This window comes from Patagioenas fasciata, chromosome 4 (assembly GCF_037038585.1).
Source record: "Patagioenas fasciata isolate bPatFas1 chromosome 4, bPatFas1.hap1, whole genome shotgun sequence".
Taxonomy (NCBI): Eukaryota; Metazoa; Chordata; class Aves; order Columbiformes; family Columbidae; genus Patagioenas; species Patagioenas fasciata.
Window position 1 is genome coordinate 57,931,591 of NC_092523.1, and position 14,665 is coordinate 57,946,255.

General features: G+C 53.8%; 1 protein-coding gene across 1 annotated transcript; it reads right to left on the reverse strand.

Annotated features, from left to right (window-relative positions):
- Nucleotides 1-2,102: 2,102 nt before the first annotated feature.
- On the reverse strand, nt 2,103-6,179 carry NKX6-1 (NK6 homeobox 1). Its single transcript, XM_065837386.2, has 3 exons — nt 5,116-6,179; nt 4,308-4,480; nt 2,103-3,289 (listed from the first exon to the last, which is right to left on the reverse strand). Exons 1-3 carry the CDS (start codon nt 5,717-5,719, stop codon nt 3,038-3,040), a joined length of 1,029 nt encoding a protein of 342 aa, XP_065693458.1. The 5' UTR covers nt 5,720-6,179; the 3' UTR covers nt 2,103-3,037.
- Nucleotides 6,180-14,665: the final 8,486 nt, after the last annotated feature.

Genomic DNA, 14,665 nt, shown 5'->3' on the forward strand with positions numbered 1-14,665 from the left:
TGGGGCTGGAGAAGGGACCGCAGCGGGTTCCAGTTGTGAAATAGCTCGACAAAGCGGGAAGGATGCTTTCGGCACCCTGGGATTGCACAACCCGGGTTTCTCCCGCGGTATCTCCTTCGCCTGCGCCCCAGAGAAGGCACATGAAAGGGTAAACCCAGAAACAGCCACCTTTATTTCCACTGAGCGGGAAAATCCCGCACACGGAGGCGGAAGGGAACGGGGTTTAAACCCCTAGGGCTCTCTTACAGAAAGGAAAAAGCAAGAGCTGTTCTCAAAGGGACCTGCCGGGCCCAGTCCACGGTGGTCTCTCATCGCTTAGCCAAGGACCACCCGCCCTGCTACACGGCCGCGCATCCGGCGCCCACCACCACCACGCGTGTGCGCGGTCGTGTATTCCCCGCGAAGATTTCGGCTCAGGCCCGAATGCGGGACGGCTGCCGGGGAGCGGTTCTGGTAGCCCGACTGCTTCTGCATATATAGTTGGGCAGTACTTCTAATATCGTTATCCGTGATTTTCACGGTCACGCAACAAAATCCTCTGTGTTTGAAGGATTGAACAGAAACTGCGGCTGATCTCGGCCTGGCCCCACGCACGAGGGAAGCTTCACGCCCTATGAAGCCCGCCGACATTTTGTCTTCTAATTGTTCGCCTCGATTCCCGTGGCAGTGGTCCCGAGATTAGTTACTGGGTCTCTTCCTAAAAAAGTCTTCTCCTGGAAAAGAGGGAGGCTGCGCCTATTCTGCCGAGCCTGGCTTGGCTTCCAAAACTTGCCCGAAAAAGAGGAGGCCAGTGAGCTCATGTGAATAACCTGCTCTTTTCTCCAGCGCCCCAGACAAAACCAACCTAACCAAGCGATCAGAGCTGGGCGGTTTTGGTTTTGTTGGGGGGTTTTTTTGTTGGATTTTTTTTTTTTTTTTCGTTTCCAATTTGACGGTGCCAACTTCAACCGGTGGCCAGCTGGGTCTCTGTGTAGCGGCAAATTGACTGGAAAGCCTCGGTCGGGCTGCAGTCAGCTGGAAAAGGGGACAGCGTGCGTCGGGGCTAGCGGTGCTCATGGCGGCCCGGGGGCACACGGGAGGGTCGGTCCCACCGTGTATTTATTTATTTCTCATGGCCCCGCCAAACCCGCGGGGAAATCGTAACGGCGAGAGACGGCAGATACGTGTGGGAGCCCTGGAAAGCGCCCGCCCTTTTCCTGCCTGCTTTTGCAACTCGCCGGGAAAGATACGGGGAGGGGCGGGGGTCGGTGGGCAGCGATGAGCAGCCCGGTCCGGGAGAGCCCGGGCAGCTGCGCCGGGACTCGCTCCCTCCTCCCGGACCCAGCTATTTTCTAAACCGAAAGCGGAATAAAATCCTGCTCTGCTTTTTTGTTTTTGCTTTTCTTCTTCCTTTTTTTTTTTTCCAATGGAGAAAATTATTCACAAATTGGTGGACGAATACTTTTTATTTATTTGTTTATTTTACCCCAGATTTGATGGCCCCTTTCTCTCTCACGTCGGCACTTGTGTTTGCTCTGCCGCACCCGGGGAAAAAAAACGATTGTTTCTGGTCTGTTTAGATATGGAAATGATCGCGTCCAGATGATGAGTTTCAATTTAACCTAGCTGTTTCGGTATTGGGTCTAACTACCACTCTAGACCCTTAGCCGGGATTTTATTTTATTCGCCGTTTGCTTCTCGGAAAGCAGTTGGTTTTCCATAATAACGGTAACACACTGTCCTCGATAACAGCTTCTGTTGCTCACCGCTTAAAAAGTTAATATAGCCTAATCTAGGCTGAGGCGAACCGCTCCGAGGCCCGAGTGGAAAAGCTGCCTGCCCACTCACAGAGGGACCGCCAAGGGCAGGAGCCTCCAGCCCTGTCTCCAAACAAGCCGCTGCTTATTTTATTTTTATCCTTCTCCAACCCCCACAACAAAGTAAACAACTTCCATATATTTTAAAATAATAATAATAATTTAAAACTATAAACCAAATTAAAAACTCACTATTGAAACTGAACAAGAGATTGAACTTTTTTTTCTTCCTGTTCCGTCGGTTTCATTATTTAATCTCTGATGGGATCGGATTATCTCTACCCTTTAGTGAAGGCAGCAGACGTCTTTAGACTGGTTTAATTGATTTATCGTTTGTTTTGTTTTTGTTTTTAACAGAAAGTGCATTACATTTAACTGGTCTTGCAAAGGACTTTTCTTCTCTTTACAAACCGAATTATTTTAATATAAATTAATAAATGTTAAGATGCTATATCACGATATATCATCGTTATTAGCTTAAAAAAAAAAAGAAAAACATTTACATTCTATAGTAGTCCTTATGATACAAAAGAAAACACACTTTAAATTCAATTACAGCAACTAAATGAATTTTATATTTTGACTGAAAGTGGTTGTGACAATTCTCACCAGCTACTTTTTCAACACGCGGTTGATCGGAAACGGTGTAAGTGAGAGCAAACTCTGTCCCTTCGTCCTCTCCCCCCTCCCTCTGCACGACATCGGAACAGAAAGTGTTTCAAAAATACTAATAAATAGCACGCGGGCCCACTGCAGTTTCGGCCCGAGGGAGGAGCCGGTGGCAGCCACAGCGGCTTTTTTTCTGGGCGGCCCCGTTGCCGCCCGTTTCGGGGCTCCGGGGGTGCCCCCGGTGCCGCCCGGCCGCGGCGGCGAGCGCGGAGCAGGGGGGCGGCGCCCCCAGGCCCCACTGTACAAAAAAAAAGAAGGTATTTTACATTTTAAATATTCACAGTAAGGAACGCCTATGGTCGCGGGTGACTCACGGTTTATTTACAAAGAGCCGGCAACAGGCGGCCGCCGCACTGCCGGGAGCGGGACCCGAGCCGGGGCAGCCCCCGCCGCTCTCCGCCGCCTGCGACCCTACAATGACACGTGGCGCCGGGGGACGAGCGCGCTCGCCGGGGCCCCGCTCCGCCGCAGTCCTCTCTGCTCCCTCTCCGGCTTCTCCTCCTTCTCCCGGGCGCGTAGAGTCTAGAAAAATAGATCTGTACATGTCCGAAAGCGGCGGCGGGCGGAGCGGGCTAGGCGGAGGTCTCCCCTTCGGGGGGGTGCAGCAGCAGCCCGCCGCCCCCCGGCTTGTGTTTCTTCAGTAGCTGCGTGATCTTTTCGTCGTCTGAGTTGGGGTCCAGGGGCTTGTTGTAGTCGTCGTCCTCCTCCTCGTTCTCCGAGGCGCCCTTCAGCCGCTCCGTCTCTGAGTCCTGTTTCTTTTTCGCCGTCGCCATCTCCGCCGCGTGCTTCTTCCGCCACTTGGTCCGTCGGTTCTGGAACCAGACCTGTCCCCACCGGCACCGTCACCATCACCGCCACCCTCACCACCCGCGGCCGCTCGCCTCGGGCCGCCTCCGCCCCGCTGCCCCGTGCGGTAGTGACTCCCGCTTCGACAGCGAGGAGACGATTTCCCCGTCAACGAAAAGCAGACGAAGCCGGTGGCACCACGCTGCCCGCAGCCTGAGTCACCCGTTCCGGCACGGGTGCCCCCCCAGCGCGGGCGAACAGCCGCCCCTACCTTCCCCGAGGTCCGCAGCGAGCCGGGGCGTTCCCTCCCCTCACGCCCGGAGGTGAAAACACACATTTCAGGCTGATCCTTCCCAACCTACCCCTGCCCTACCAGATGGATTTCTTCTCTAGCAGGGGCCTGTGAGGGGAGGGGGTTATTTTCATTGTGGGGACTACAATAATTTATTCTCAGCCGTTGGGACATTTGCAGTGACAAAGGAGAGTCTCTAGATCAGTCTGAAAGCGTGAGGACCACCGAGAGGCCTCTCTGGCCGAAACCGCTATGTATCCCTGCAAATGCCTCTCCGGTTGTCCCCAGAGGGCTCAGCCCGTGTTCCCAGTTCCTCACACCTCCGCTTTGCCCACAGGTCCGAGTTTAACTAAAACGGAGAGTTTGGGGTGAGACAATACGAGCGAGGTGCATGGTCTCGGCCAGGCGGTTTTGTGTGAGATGCGTCCAGAGACGCATCCTGACCCCAAACTTCCCATCGTTTTCCCAGCCCGGCGGCCACCCCCGTGGCGTTCAGGCTGAACGCATCGGGCTTCTCAGTATTTCTTGGGTTTCTAAATAAGATACGCTTTAAAATATCCTTCTCAGTCCCGCCAGTAAGGTAATGAACGGTAAGTTGCCCGTAACTGCCGAGGAAGCCCTCGCCGTGTGCCTGCGGGTCTGCCGCTCCGGCCCTGCAGCAGCTCGGGCCGCCCGAGACGAGCCCAGTTCCCGCGGCCCTTTGGTGGGAGCCGGTCGCGCTCCCCCGGCCCCGCACTGCTCCGTGCGTCATCCGCTCCTCTCACCTTGACTTGGCTCTCCGTCATTCCCAGCGAATAGGCCAGCCGGGCTCGCTCCGGGCCAGCCAGGTATTTCGTCTGCTCGAAAGTCTTTTCCAGGGCGAAAATCTGCTGGCCAGAAAAAGTGGGTCTGGTATGTTTTCTCTTTCCGTCCTTATCCAGCAAAATTGAGCCTTGATCTGGCAGGTGAGGGAGAGAGAGGGAAGGCACGGAATGACACGTTAATTTACGGATTTGGGAAAGCGCTTCGCGCTTAAGCGACCCTGGCAGACGCGGTGGGGGGTTCTCTCCAAGGGAGAGTCTGTAACAAAACTGCTGCCTGGACAAGGCGGCGGCGCCAGCCTCCCGGCTCCCACTGGTTATTTTTTCCTTTAAGAATCGAAAATCTGATATCATTTTGCAGAAAAACTGCAGTCGGCATAAGCCGGCGGTAACGGAAAGTCCCTCTCAGGGAAAGTTTGTGCGCGCCCCTAGAACCAGCCCCGGCCCAGAGGCTCCCCAGCGGGGACGGTGAAAGTAGCTGCAGCGCGACCGCCTTCCTCACAGAGGGCTCTTTCTGCCAGCAATAACCGACATTTTACAGGATTTCGCGCTGACCGAAAGGGAGGGATAAAAGCAAAGCACGTTTAATACATTTTAATTTTTTTTTTTTTAAGTGAAGCCAAGCCAGCGCTCTCGGTGGCTGCCGGACCTGGAGGAGATGGAGGCCGGGAGGGTCTGGCCGCGATGCAGGGGCGCTGAGACTCCCCAGCACCGCGACCGGACTCCCGGCGAGGATCCCCGTGCCTGCTCCCCCGCGATACTGGATACTCACGGGGGGCGCAGGCGAGGCGGGCGTCCCTCCAGGGCGGGCTCTGCATCACCCCTGGCCAGAAGATGGGTGTCCGGCCGGGCAGCTCTGCCAGCGGCTTGGGGTAGCGTCCGGCGGCCACGGCAGCGGCGGCAGCTGCTGCGCCAGGGCTGAAGTAGAGGGCGGGCGGCGGCGGCGGCGGGGGACTGAGGCTGCCGAAGCGGGGCAGACCGGCCAGCAACCCGGCGGGCGCCGCCGAGGAGGCGGAGGGCGAGGCGGAGGCGAGCGCGGCGCCCGGCAGGGGCATGGAGGGCCGGCTGAGGATGTCGTTGATGCCGTGCGGGGTGGCGGCCGACAACTGCGGCGGGGCCGAGCCCAGCGTCGAGAGTCCGCCCGTGGCCGCGGCAGCGGGCGCCTTGAGGCCGGGAGAACCGAGTGGCGGCGAGGGCGAAGCGGAGGCGGGCGAGGCGGAGGCAGAGGAGGAGGAGGCGGGCCCGGCGGGCAGGGGGTACGCGGGGTACAGCGGCGCCTTCATCTCGGCCATGCTGTGCAGGGCGGCCAGCGGCGGGCTGCCCAACAGGAAGGCGCCCTGCCGGGGCGCGCCGTCCATCTGCCCCAGCGCCAGCATCCCCGCACCGCCGCCGCCGGGCCGGGGCGGTGGGCCTGGCCAGCCCCTAGCGCCGGGGGTCCCCGGCGGCCGGCCGGGGGGTGCCGCCTGCACCGGCGCCGCGCATCCAGCCCGAGGGGGGCGCCGCCTCTAGCGGGGTCCTGCGCGCCCGAGTGGCGGCTCCGCCGCCCCGCCGGGCATCGGGGCTATGCCTTGGCGGCCGCTCCCGGGGAAAAAAGCGATGCTGCTGTCGGTGGATCTATATATATGTGTATAAGCGCAGAGTCCGTGCGTATACACGTATATATCTCCTCTCTCTGTATCTGCGAGGAGCTGGGGGCTCACAGCGGGTTGGGGGCCGTGCTCACCACCCCTGTCTCCTCCCCGGCGCCTCGCATCCCTCCCGGCGGGGCTCCCGCTGGCTGCCGGCGCGGCTGTCGGGGCTGAGGGCTCGGGCGAGGCTTGGGGCGCACTGTCGCGCTGCCCCGCTCCCTGCCTCCTTTAGCGGGGGCTCGGCCGGCAGCGGGCGCGGCGGCGGCGGCGGCGGACGGGGGCGGGGCGGCGGCCGGCCCTGCCCACCCGGGCCGCGCCCGCTTTACCGCCAACTTCGGTCTTGTCTTGCACTCCGCTTCTCTTCTTTGCTCTTCTTTTAGTTTCTCCTTTCCTTTCCTTTCCTTTCCTTTCCTTTCCTTTCCTTTCCTTTCCTTTCCTTTCCTTTCCTTTCCTTTCCTTTCCTTTCCTTTCCTTTCCTTTCCTTTCCTTTCCTTTCCTTTCCTTTCCTTTCCTTTCCTTTCCTTTCCTTTCCTTTCCCTTTCCTTTCCTTTCCGTCTTCTTTTTCCTTTGCTTTTTCTTCCCCCTTTCTTCTTCCCTTTCAGGCCTTTTTCTTTTTTCTTTCTTTCTTTCTTTCTCTTTCTTTCTTTCTTTCTTTCTTTCTTTCTTTCTTTCTTTCTTTCTTTCTTTCTTTCTCCCTCTCTTTCTCTCTCTCTCTCTTTCCCTCTTTCCCTCTTTCTTTCTCTCTTTCTCTCTTTCTTTCTCTCTCTCTTTCTCTCTTTATTTCTCTCTCTCTTTCTCTTTCTCTTCCTTTCTTTCTCTCTCTCTCTTTCTCTATTTCCCTTTTATCTTTCTTTTAATTCTCCATTTTTCTCTCTCTTTTCCTTTTTTCTCTATTTCTTTCTCTTTTTGTCCTTCTGTTCTCTTTATATATTTCTTATTCCCTCCCTTCCTTCCTTCCTTCCTTCCTTCCTTCCTTCCTTCCTTCCTTCCTTCCTTCCTTCCTTCCTTCCTTCCTTCCTTCCTTCCTTCCTTCCTTCCTTCCTTCCCTCTTCTCTTTTTTCTCTCTTTCTTCCTCTCTTTCTTCCTCTCTTTCTTCCTCTCCCCCTCCCCTTTCTGCCTCCCTCCCTTATCTTTCTGTCTTTCCCTCCCTCTCTCCCTCCCTCCTTCCTTCTGTCTCTGCCCCGGGAACGACTCGAGTGGAGCTACTCTAGCCTCAGCCGGGCCTGTCCCCGGCGCCGCCTCCCTGCCGCCGCGGTTCCGAAGCCGTCGGGACCCCTCTGCAGCGGTGCCGACCCTGCCCGCCGCTGGGTCTGCGTGGGTGCTCTGTACCCGCTGCAGGTCGGAACCGCATGTTCGTCCCGCCGGGCCCTCTCGCCAGCCCCACAGGGCGCCCGGCCACCTTCCGGTGTCACACACCCGCGATAACGAGGCCCCGGCGATACTCATCCCCAGCGCCTGGGGCTGGAATGGAAAAAATCCCACGTGGCCCCTAAAGAGCGTCCCACGGAGAAAAAAAGCCCTGCAAAAATCACCCTAAACAACTTGTACCCTGTGCCCAAGTTTGGGTCCCTACAGGGAGCTCTGTTTCCTCGAGCGTGAAAAAAGGGGCTGGTGTGGACTTTCGATTTTTTTTAATTACGGATCTGAGATAAAGCGGAAACATGTTAGTCCTCGACCTCCGTCGGTGCTTCCGTGTATTTCTCAATATCTCCTGTTGCTCGGAATTGTTTTAGTTTAATTTACAAAGCCTAAAAAAAAATCATTTGAAGAAACGGTGCGTAGAGCAGGATCTTGCATCGCCGTAACTTTTGTATAGCCACACAAACTGGCATCCGAGAAGCTCACATTTAAGTTTCTGGGTTTGGTGTTTCGGGTTTTTTCTTTTGATTTTGGTTTCTCTGTTTTTGTGGGGGTTTGGTTTTGGTTTTTTTTTCCCTTGGATCTCTTCTTAAATATTGAAAAAAAAAAAAGTATTTTCCTGTGCTCGGCCGCGGCACCCTCGGGCGCGCCGAAGCTCGGCTCGGGCAGCGGACGTGAGGAGGGGGGAGCCTGTCCACCGATTTGCATTTTAATTCAGGGTAGAAAAATTAACCGGGGTTTGGAAGCGTAGAGGCAGGCGCGGGACGGCCCCGCTGTGTGTCCAGCACCCAGGGGAGCTGCAGAGCAGACGGAGCAGGACCGGGGTTTGCACCGGTGTGACTCGGGAGGGGGAGGCCAGGGACTCCTCCCGCCGCCCCAGACCCGCTTTCACCCTCCTCGTAACGCCCCGAGGGAGCTCCGACGGGGGCGGCCAGCGGCAGCGGCGGCAGCTTGAGCCGCGCTCCGCGCTGATAGCGGCGGTAACCGGGGCCTGAGGGACGGATCCAGCCGCCCCGTGCCTTCTTCAGTGCGGTCCTGCCAGCCCCGACGCCTGCTCACTTTCTGCCCGGAGCTCCTGTTCCGCCCGGGTCTGCCGTCCCGCCGGAGCTGCCGCGGGCAGCGGGCGGTGCCGGCGCAGCGCTCAGCCTCCACCGCCCGCCGGCTCCGGGCAGCGGTACCGGCTGTTTTCGCTCGTTCCGCTTTTCTTTACCCGGCCATGGCGGGAGTTCATCGCCCAACACCTCTCTGGACTTGTTTTCTAAGGAAAACAAATCAAACCAATCCCTCCCTCACAAACCGCTTCTCCTTCCTTCTTTCTATACTGAACGAATGGCATCTTGTAAAAGAGTGTTTATTTGCGGGGCACCTCATGCAACTCTTTTCCTAAAAATAACATCACAAGTGACATGGCGCCAATAGGGCTGACCCGTCCTTGAGAAATAGTTCGCATTCAAAAGCAGCCGTCAGCATTAGCTCTCTTGTGCGTCTTTAATAACTGTCACCCAGAAATATTTGAAAACATTTAGTTGCTTTCCCGTACTCAGTTTTTGTTTTCCATGAGCCGAGGGCAGGCAAAGTCACCGAGACGGCAGCCGAGGACTGTGCTGTCCCCCTCGGCAGCTGAGCAGCGGGAGTAAAATGCACCCGAATAACAAACTTCACAAATGGGGTGAACAAACCGCAGCCCCAAAACGCCCCGGCCAATACCGAATGGATTCACTGCAGCCTGTTCGTTCATCCCTGGCCGCATTTCACTCATTTCACTAGATCTGATCTATAAGCACTCCACCGCCTTGTTGCAGATAAAGCAACTACCAAGTTAAATAACAAAAGACAGAGGAGCCGCCGAGGGAGCCAGGGGGTCAGGGCAGCTCCCGCGGAAACCCCGCTGGGCCTCGGGGAGGGGGGCTGAGTTGCGATGGAGACCCCAGTCAGACAGAGCGGGTGAGAAGAAGAAACGTGAATTAAGAAGAAGCGTTGTTGGAAAAAGCTGCTGTTATTTGCTTGCTCGTCCGAGGCGTAGGAAGCAGTGCTGGAGCAGCTGTGCCTCTGAAATTCACGTTGGCTGGAATGGTCACAGCATATCTGAAAGGAAAACAAACTAACTAACTAACAAGCACATTTTAGTGAGCTTTGAATTAAAAGGTCCACAGTGCTCTGGCGGAGTAGAGGCAGATATTCTTCAAGCTGGTGAGACGGGTACCTGAACTGCAGCTCCCTGCGCGCTTCCAGCTGCAGTGTCCGGCCGTACCCGGGGTGGTGGCTCTGAGGAAGGGCTGGCTCTGCCCTGTCCAGAGCCCTCTCAGCCGTCCAGCAATGGGGACAGATGCCGGGGACCCCACCTTGGCCAGCTTTTGCCCTGAGAAGTCATCATGAGCAGGAGAGGGCTCTGGCTGGCTGTGGGCAGGGAAAGGAGGTACAGGAACAAGAGCAGATCTGCTACCCTCTGTTTTTGTTTGTTTGTTTGTTTGGTTGGTTGGTTGGTTTTTGTTGTTGTTGTTGTTCTGTTTTGTTTTTTATGACTGTTCATCACAAGCGAGGAGTGGTTGAGTGTTTGGTGATTTACTGACAGTACAGGACAACACCTTCCCACAGAAGGTCTGGGGCTGAGGAAATAAGGGTGGGACTACTAGAGGAAATACTGGAAAGAACCTAAATCAAGTAATCACTTTATTTAGCAAATAAAATGCCTTGCCATTACCATATGTTCTTTATTGCCAGCAAGCAGTCAGTTACTTTCTTAAAGTGATGGATAGGCATTTAGACACCTTTTTGTTGTAGCAAAACTGTAAAGCCACTGAATAATTTCTTGTCTGCTCTACATGGTGGAAAAGAACTGAGCCAGGAAATCCTAATGCTCTTCTGGGTGCTAATTCCAACTCTAAATCAAGATCTGATTACCAAAAAGGAAGACAAAGCATAAAAATGCTATAAAGATTTTAAAATTTTCACTCTTGTCCATAATTCAGGCACAAATATGTCCATTATGGCATTCAATCTAGCAGGCAAATAGTGATGTTGTTGCAAGATTCCATACAGCAGGGCCCCTGCCAATGGTGATGAATAATCTCGGTCCATATGCTAGCTCTGTATAGCTCTATAGCACTAGCATGCACTCATTCTCTTTCTGCTTCCTCAAAAACACAGAATATCTGCAGAACAGTAAAAGCTAATTAAAAATAGTTAATAGGTTAATCACACTCGGTCTTATATTTATCTAATGCAGAACACTGATTCTTTAGTGATGTAGCTTTGAAGCATTACCACCAGCCAAGAAAATGAATCAGACATTTAATGGAGATGTGGAAACGGAAATTTCTTGTAAGACTACAAAATCGCAAGCCAATAATACACTAAAATATAATAAAGTTATCATTAAAATTCCACGCATGAAATGCCATCCTCTGTGTCCTCTCTTGCTAGGTGATAAACCAAGGCAAAGCTGGCCAGAAAATTTTTTGTGAGCCAGGCCTTTGGATACATCTCACTTGCTCTTTAGCATTCTTGTCCCAGAGTGTCTGCCTGCAGACCTCTGGTGACAGCCAAAGGCAGAGGCATCGCTTTGTGGGCCCCACTGCGGTCACTCTGGGTTGCTCTTCAGAGTGCCAAAGGCCATGAAACACTGTCTGCTCTACCTGAGGGTTTTACCAGGGACATCAGCCTAGGACTGATATCACTTTGTGTTATTTATTTGGTCTGACCACACAGGAATGCTTTCTGTGGGTAACAGCTTTCCCTTTGCAGCCGGTGGCGGATGCTGTAAGCTGGGCCTTCCTGTCACTTCTGAGGACATGCTCATGTCACTTTGCTGCTGTAAGTCTGCAGTCCCCACATCCTGGTCAAATTTCTGTATCTAGAATAACTGGGAACAGAGGCTGAGGCTGTAATAAGTGGAAACAGGACCTGGTCATCATCTCCTTGAAACAGCTGCAAGGAAAAGGAGGGTGTTGCAGGTTGCTGCTTACAGTCACCTCTTTTGCTGTTTCAGTATTTGTTTTTCTTTTCTTAAATAAGATGTTCAAATATTTTCTGTATATGCAGTAAGGTGAAATATTTTTCTCCTTTCTGGAGCATTTGCTGGAGCAGAATAATATTTTTTTTAGTTTTGATTTGTGATTGTTGGTCCAGCCTGACCCCTGCTGGGAGAAAGCCAGGAGGAGAGGATTACAAGAGCAGAGCATCCATCTGGCCGGCATCCACAGGTTCACCAGAGACCATTCCTGACACAGTCTCACTCCCCATTCCTCTCCCACCCCAGGCCTGTGCCCTGCTCAGGCTCTGCCCTCACTGCATGTTTCCCTCTCAGCAGTACAAGTCTCACCTGAAGTCTGCCCAGCTTACATTTTCAAAGGCAGCCCACCATCTCCATTATGCTCCAGTGTTGAAGTGCTATATATTTATTTAATGTGGCCACAGGGGCACACTGCAGGTGCACTCAGCACTCTGCTAGCATCCTGGTTCCTCTCCAATGCCACATAGGTAGCTTGTTAAAACCAATGTTAATTTTTGGGAGACTTCAGATGCTTGGGCCTTGCCCACTCTGTCACCAAAGCCCTGCTAGCAGCAGCTGCATGGCATTACTGATTACTGGGGCTTCATTTATCCTAAGTAATTAGCACATAACATATTTCTCAATGTCATAATGTTAGTTTATTCCTGCATGGTGATACCAAAAGCTGTAGCTAGCACAGATGTGCCCATGATGGAAACAGGACCAGCAGCACTGAGGACTGCAGCTGCCTGTGCCCACCTCAGCCTGCAGCATGGGTACTTTTACGTGGCCTGCTCTATTTCCAGGCGGGCTTGGGGAAGCCCATGAAGACCAGACACGTGTGGCTGAGCAGACACAGATGAGAAAGCTATTTTGAAAACCTGCTATTAACCATTATGCCGAAAGGTACCTGTTGTAGGCCGGATGTGTGACAGCAGGGACAAGGAGCACTGGTGCTCCATCTCCCTTATTTGCCTTTGCCTAAGGGCTGTGAAGGTGCCACCCTTCCAAAGTTACCTTCTTTTTTCCTGCCATTGCAAAGTGCTGCACAGAACTTTCCCACTGTGCAGTGTATGTGCATGTGAGGTATAGATAAATGTCTCAATTTAGACCAAGCAGTCACCCATCATCCCCAGGCTCCCACTGGCCAGTCTGGCCACCCAAGAGTGCGTACAGCAGCGAGTGTCCCCACGGCTGCAGGTGCTGGGTGTGGGTCTGAGTGCTACCCTGGCACTCACATGTATTTTTTCTCAATGTGGACAACCAGGTACACTGTCAGGCTAAAACTAATGTCTGGCTTTACTTAGGGTTCACGTTAACAGCAAAAGTGTATGGAAATTTAACTGGCATGGTTGGAGCTTTTATACAGTTTCTTTCACTCTGTGAGACAAATATATGTATGGTAGGCTATCGCTGGCCATCGATCTTGAAGCAGCCCCCCATGGAAATCAGCAAAGAGAGCTTTGCTTAGAAATTGTTGGCACAGGGTGGTCCAATGTCAGGGAACTGGAAATCGTTAAATTGATGATCTAAATGGGGATGGGAGGGAGAGAGTGGCAGCTCTAGCTATCATGTACATATTTTTATGATTTTTGGAAAATCGTATTTCAGCATTTTCCATCACATCGAAGGCTGACGGGGCTGCATTGATTAGGAGATTGAGACTAAATCACAGAGAAAATTACTGACAGCAGCATACTGCCTAACGTGACTTCGTTAAGAAAAGATCTTGCTTGCTTGAGTTTCCGTGTAGCACGACGCCGAGGGGCAGAAGCGGAGTGCGGGGCTGGGTGTCCCGGGCGGCCTCCGGCGGTTCCCCGGGAGCCAGCGGGTTCCCGGGACTGCGGCCGGTCCCGGCGCGGTGCTCGCTCCGGCAGCTCCACCTAGCGAGGAGCTCTCTCTCGGCGGCGGCTCTGGCTCTTCCCCGCTGGAAACCACGGCCTCACTTGTCTTCCCTCTCCAGTCCCAGTCCTGGTCCCAGCAACCCCGGCCAGGGGTCCGGTGGGGGCAAGTTCTCCTGCAGCCCCGCAGTGGCAAGGACCATCTCAAACACCCGGCCCTCCTGGCCAAGCCTCCCGGGGAGGAAGGCTGGGTGAGAGAAGTTCTTCTCAGGGACAGGAAAGAGAGATGAGGGGGAAGCTTGATGCTTCTTGCACCCATCTTAGCTGGTCTACAGGGGGGTTGTCTCAATAATGAGCTTTACCTGAACTGCCACCTCTAAGGTCTTCACTTGTGAATCACTGTAACACACCCAGGTTACACTGAGCTTCTCTTTCTCCAAGACCCTTGCCTCCCTTCCTCTCTGAGTCTACAGGGGCTCAGCAAGGCTCTGCTGTCTTGGCCGTGCCAATTCTGGCCTGGCAAAACCACTGACAAGAGGCCAAGCAGCTGGTTAGTCTCAGTGACTGGCAAATACCAAGGGGAGTCACTGTGCTGCCAGGGCCAGACCCTTTGCCCCAGCAGAACAGACCCTGTGCTCTCCTTCCCACCACCATAAAACCTGACTGTGTCACATCGTGCACAGAGACTGGCTGCTTGCTTTGTAACTTTGTTAGAATATAAGGGAAGATACAAACCCATTTGTGTAATCCTGTGTAATATGATGCTTCTGCCCGCGCTGTGTCAGCAGGGGCTGCTGTGCCATAAGGGAAGGGACAAGAGCATCTGCTCCGGGATGGAGCCATGGCTGTCAGCAGCACCATCACTTTAGGTGTGCATCCTTGGGATTTGCTGAAGCAAAATCAGTGGTTGAAGAGCAGGAAGGAGTTATTTCTCTTCCACCCATTGATGTGTGACACCATCCAGCCCTGCAAATCGCAGATCACCTTACTGGCCCTGACAACTGTGTGGGTTTTTGTTACAGGGGCTGCAAGAGCTGTGGCATCGAGGGCAGAGCAGCACCTTCAGAAGCCTCAGGGGCCATGGTGACTTCTGCCAGGCTCATCCCCATTCTCCAGGGAAGAGGATGAAGTGCCTCATGCAACAGAGGCAGCAGTGGAAAGTGGGCAGAATACTGTGGAGCCTGCGAACTGCCATGGGAAGCAGGAAGACTGATGGTCTGATTTTTCTGTAATAAGCTGAATACTTAGGAGCGAAGGGTTGTTCAGGGCTTTGTTGTGTTTTGTTGTTGGATTTTTTGTTTGTTTGTTTGTTTGTTTCTTGTGCTTTCCCCTCTTTAGAGAAGGATAGGAGATGAAGACTGCTAAAAAGCCTGCACCCAGAAGGGCCAATTTCCTACTGTGAGAGTTTGAATCCAACTTCCCGCCTCAGTTTGCAGTGGCATTGCCAAACAATCCTGGGGTAAAGCATGCCGGCATTTCTTGCCCCACAGAGAAAACTCTCGT

Bases quoted from the DNA above. Each gene is read 5' to 3' on its own strand.
- NKX6-1 (XM_065837386.2), bottom strand. From the start codon at position 5,719: ATGCTGGCGCTGGGGCAGATGGACGGCGCGCCCCGGCAGGGCGCCTTC. The intron at 4,481-5,115 runs GTGAGTATCCAG...CTCACCTGCCAG, and splicing joins CCGCCTCGCCTGCGCCCCCC to ATCAAGGCTCAATTTTGCTG. The intron at 3,290-4,307 runs GTGAGAGGAGCG...CGGTGGGGACAG, and splicing joins TGACGGAGAGCCAAGTCAAG to GTCTGGTTCCAGAACCGACG.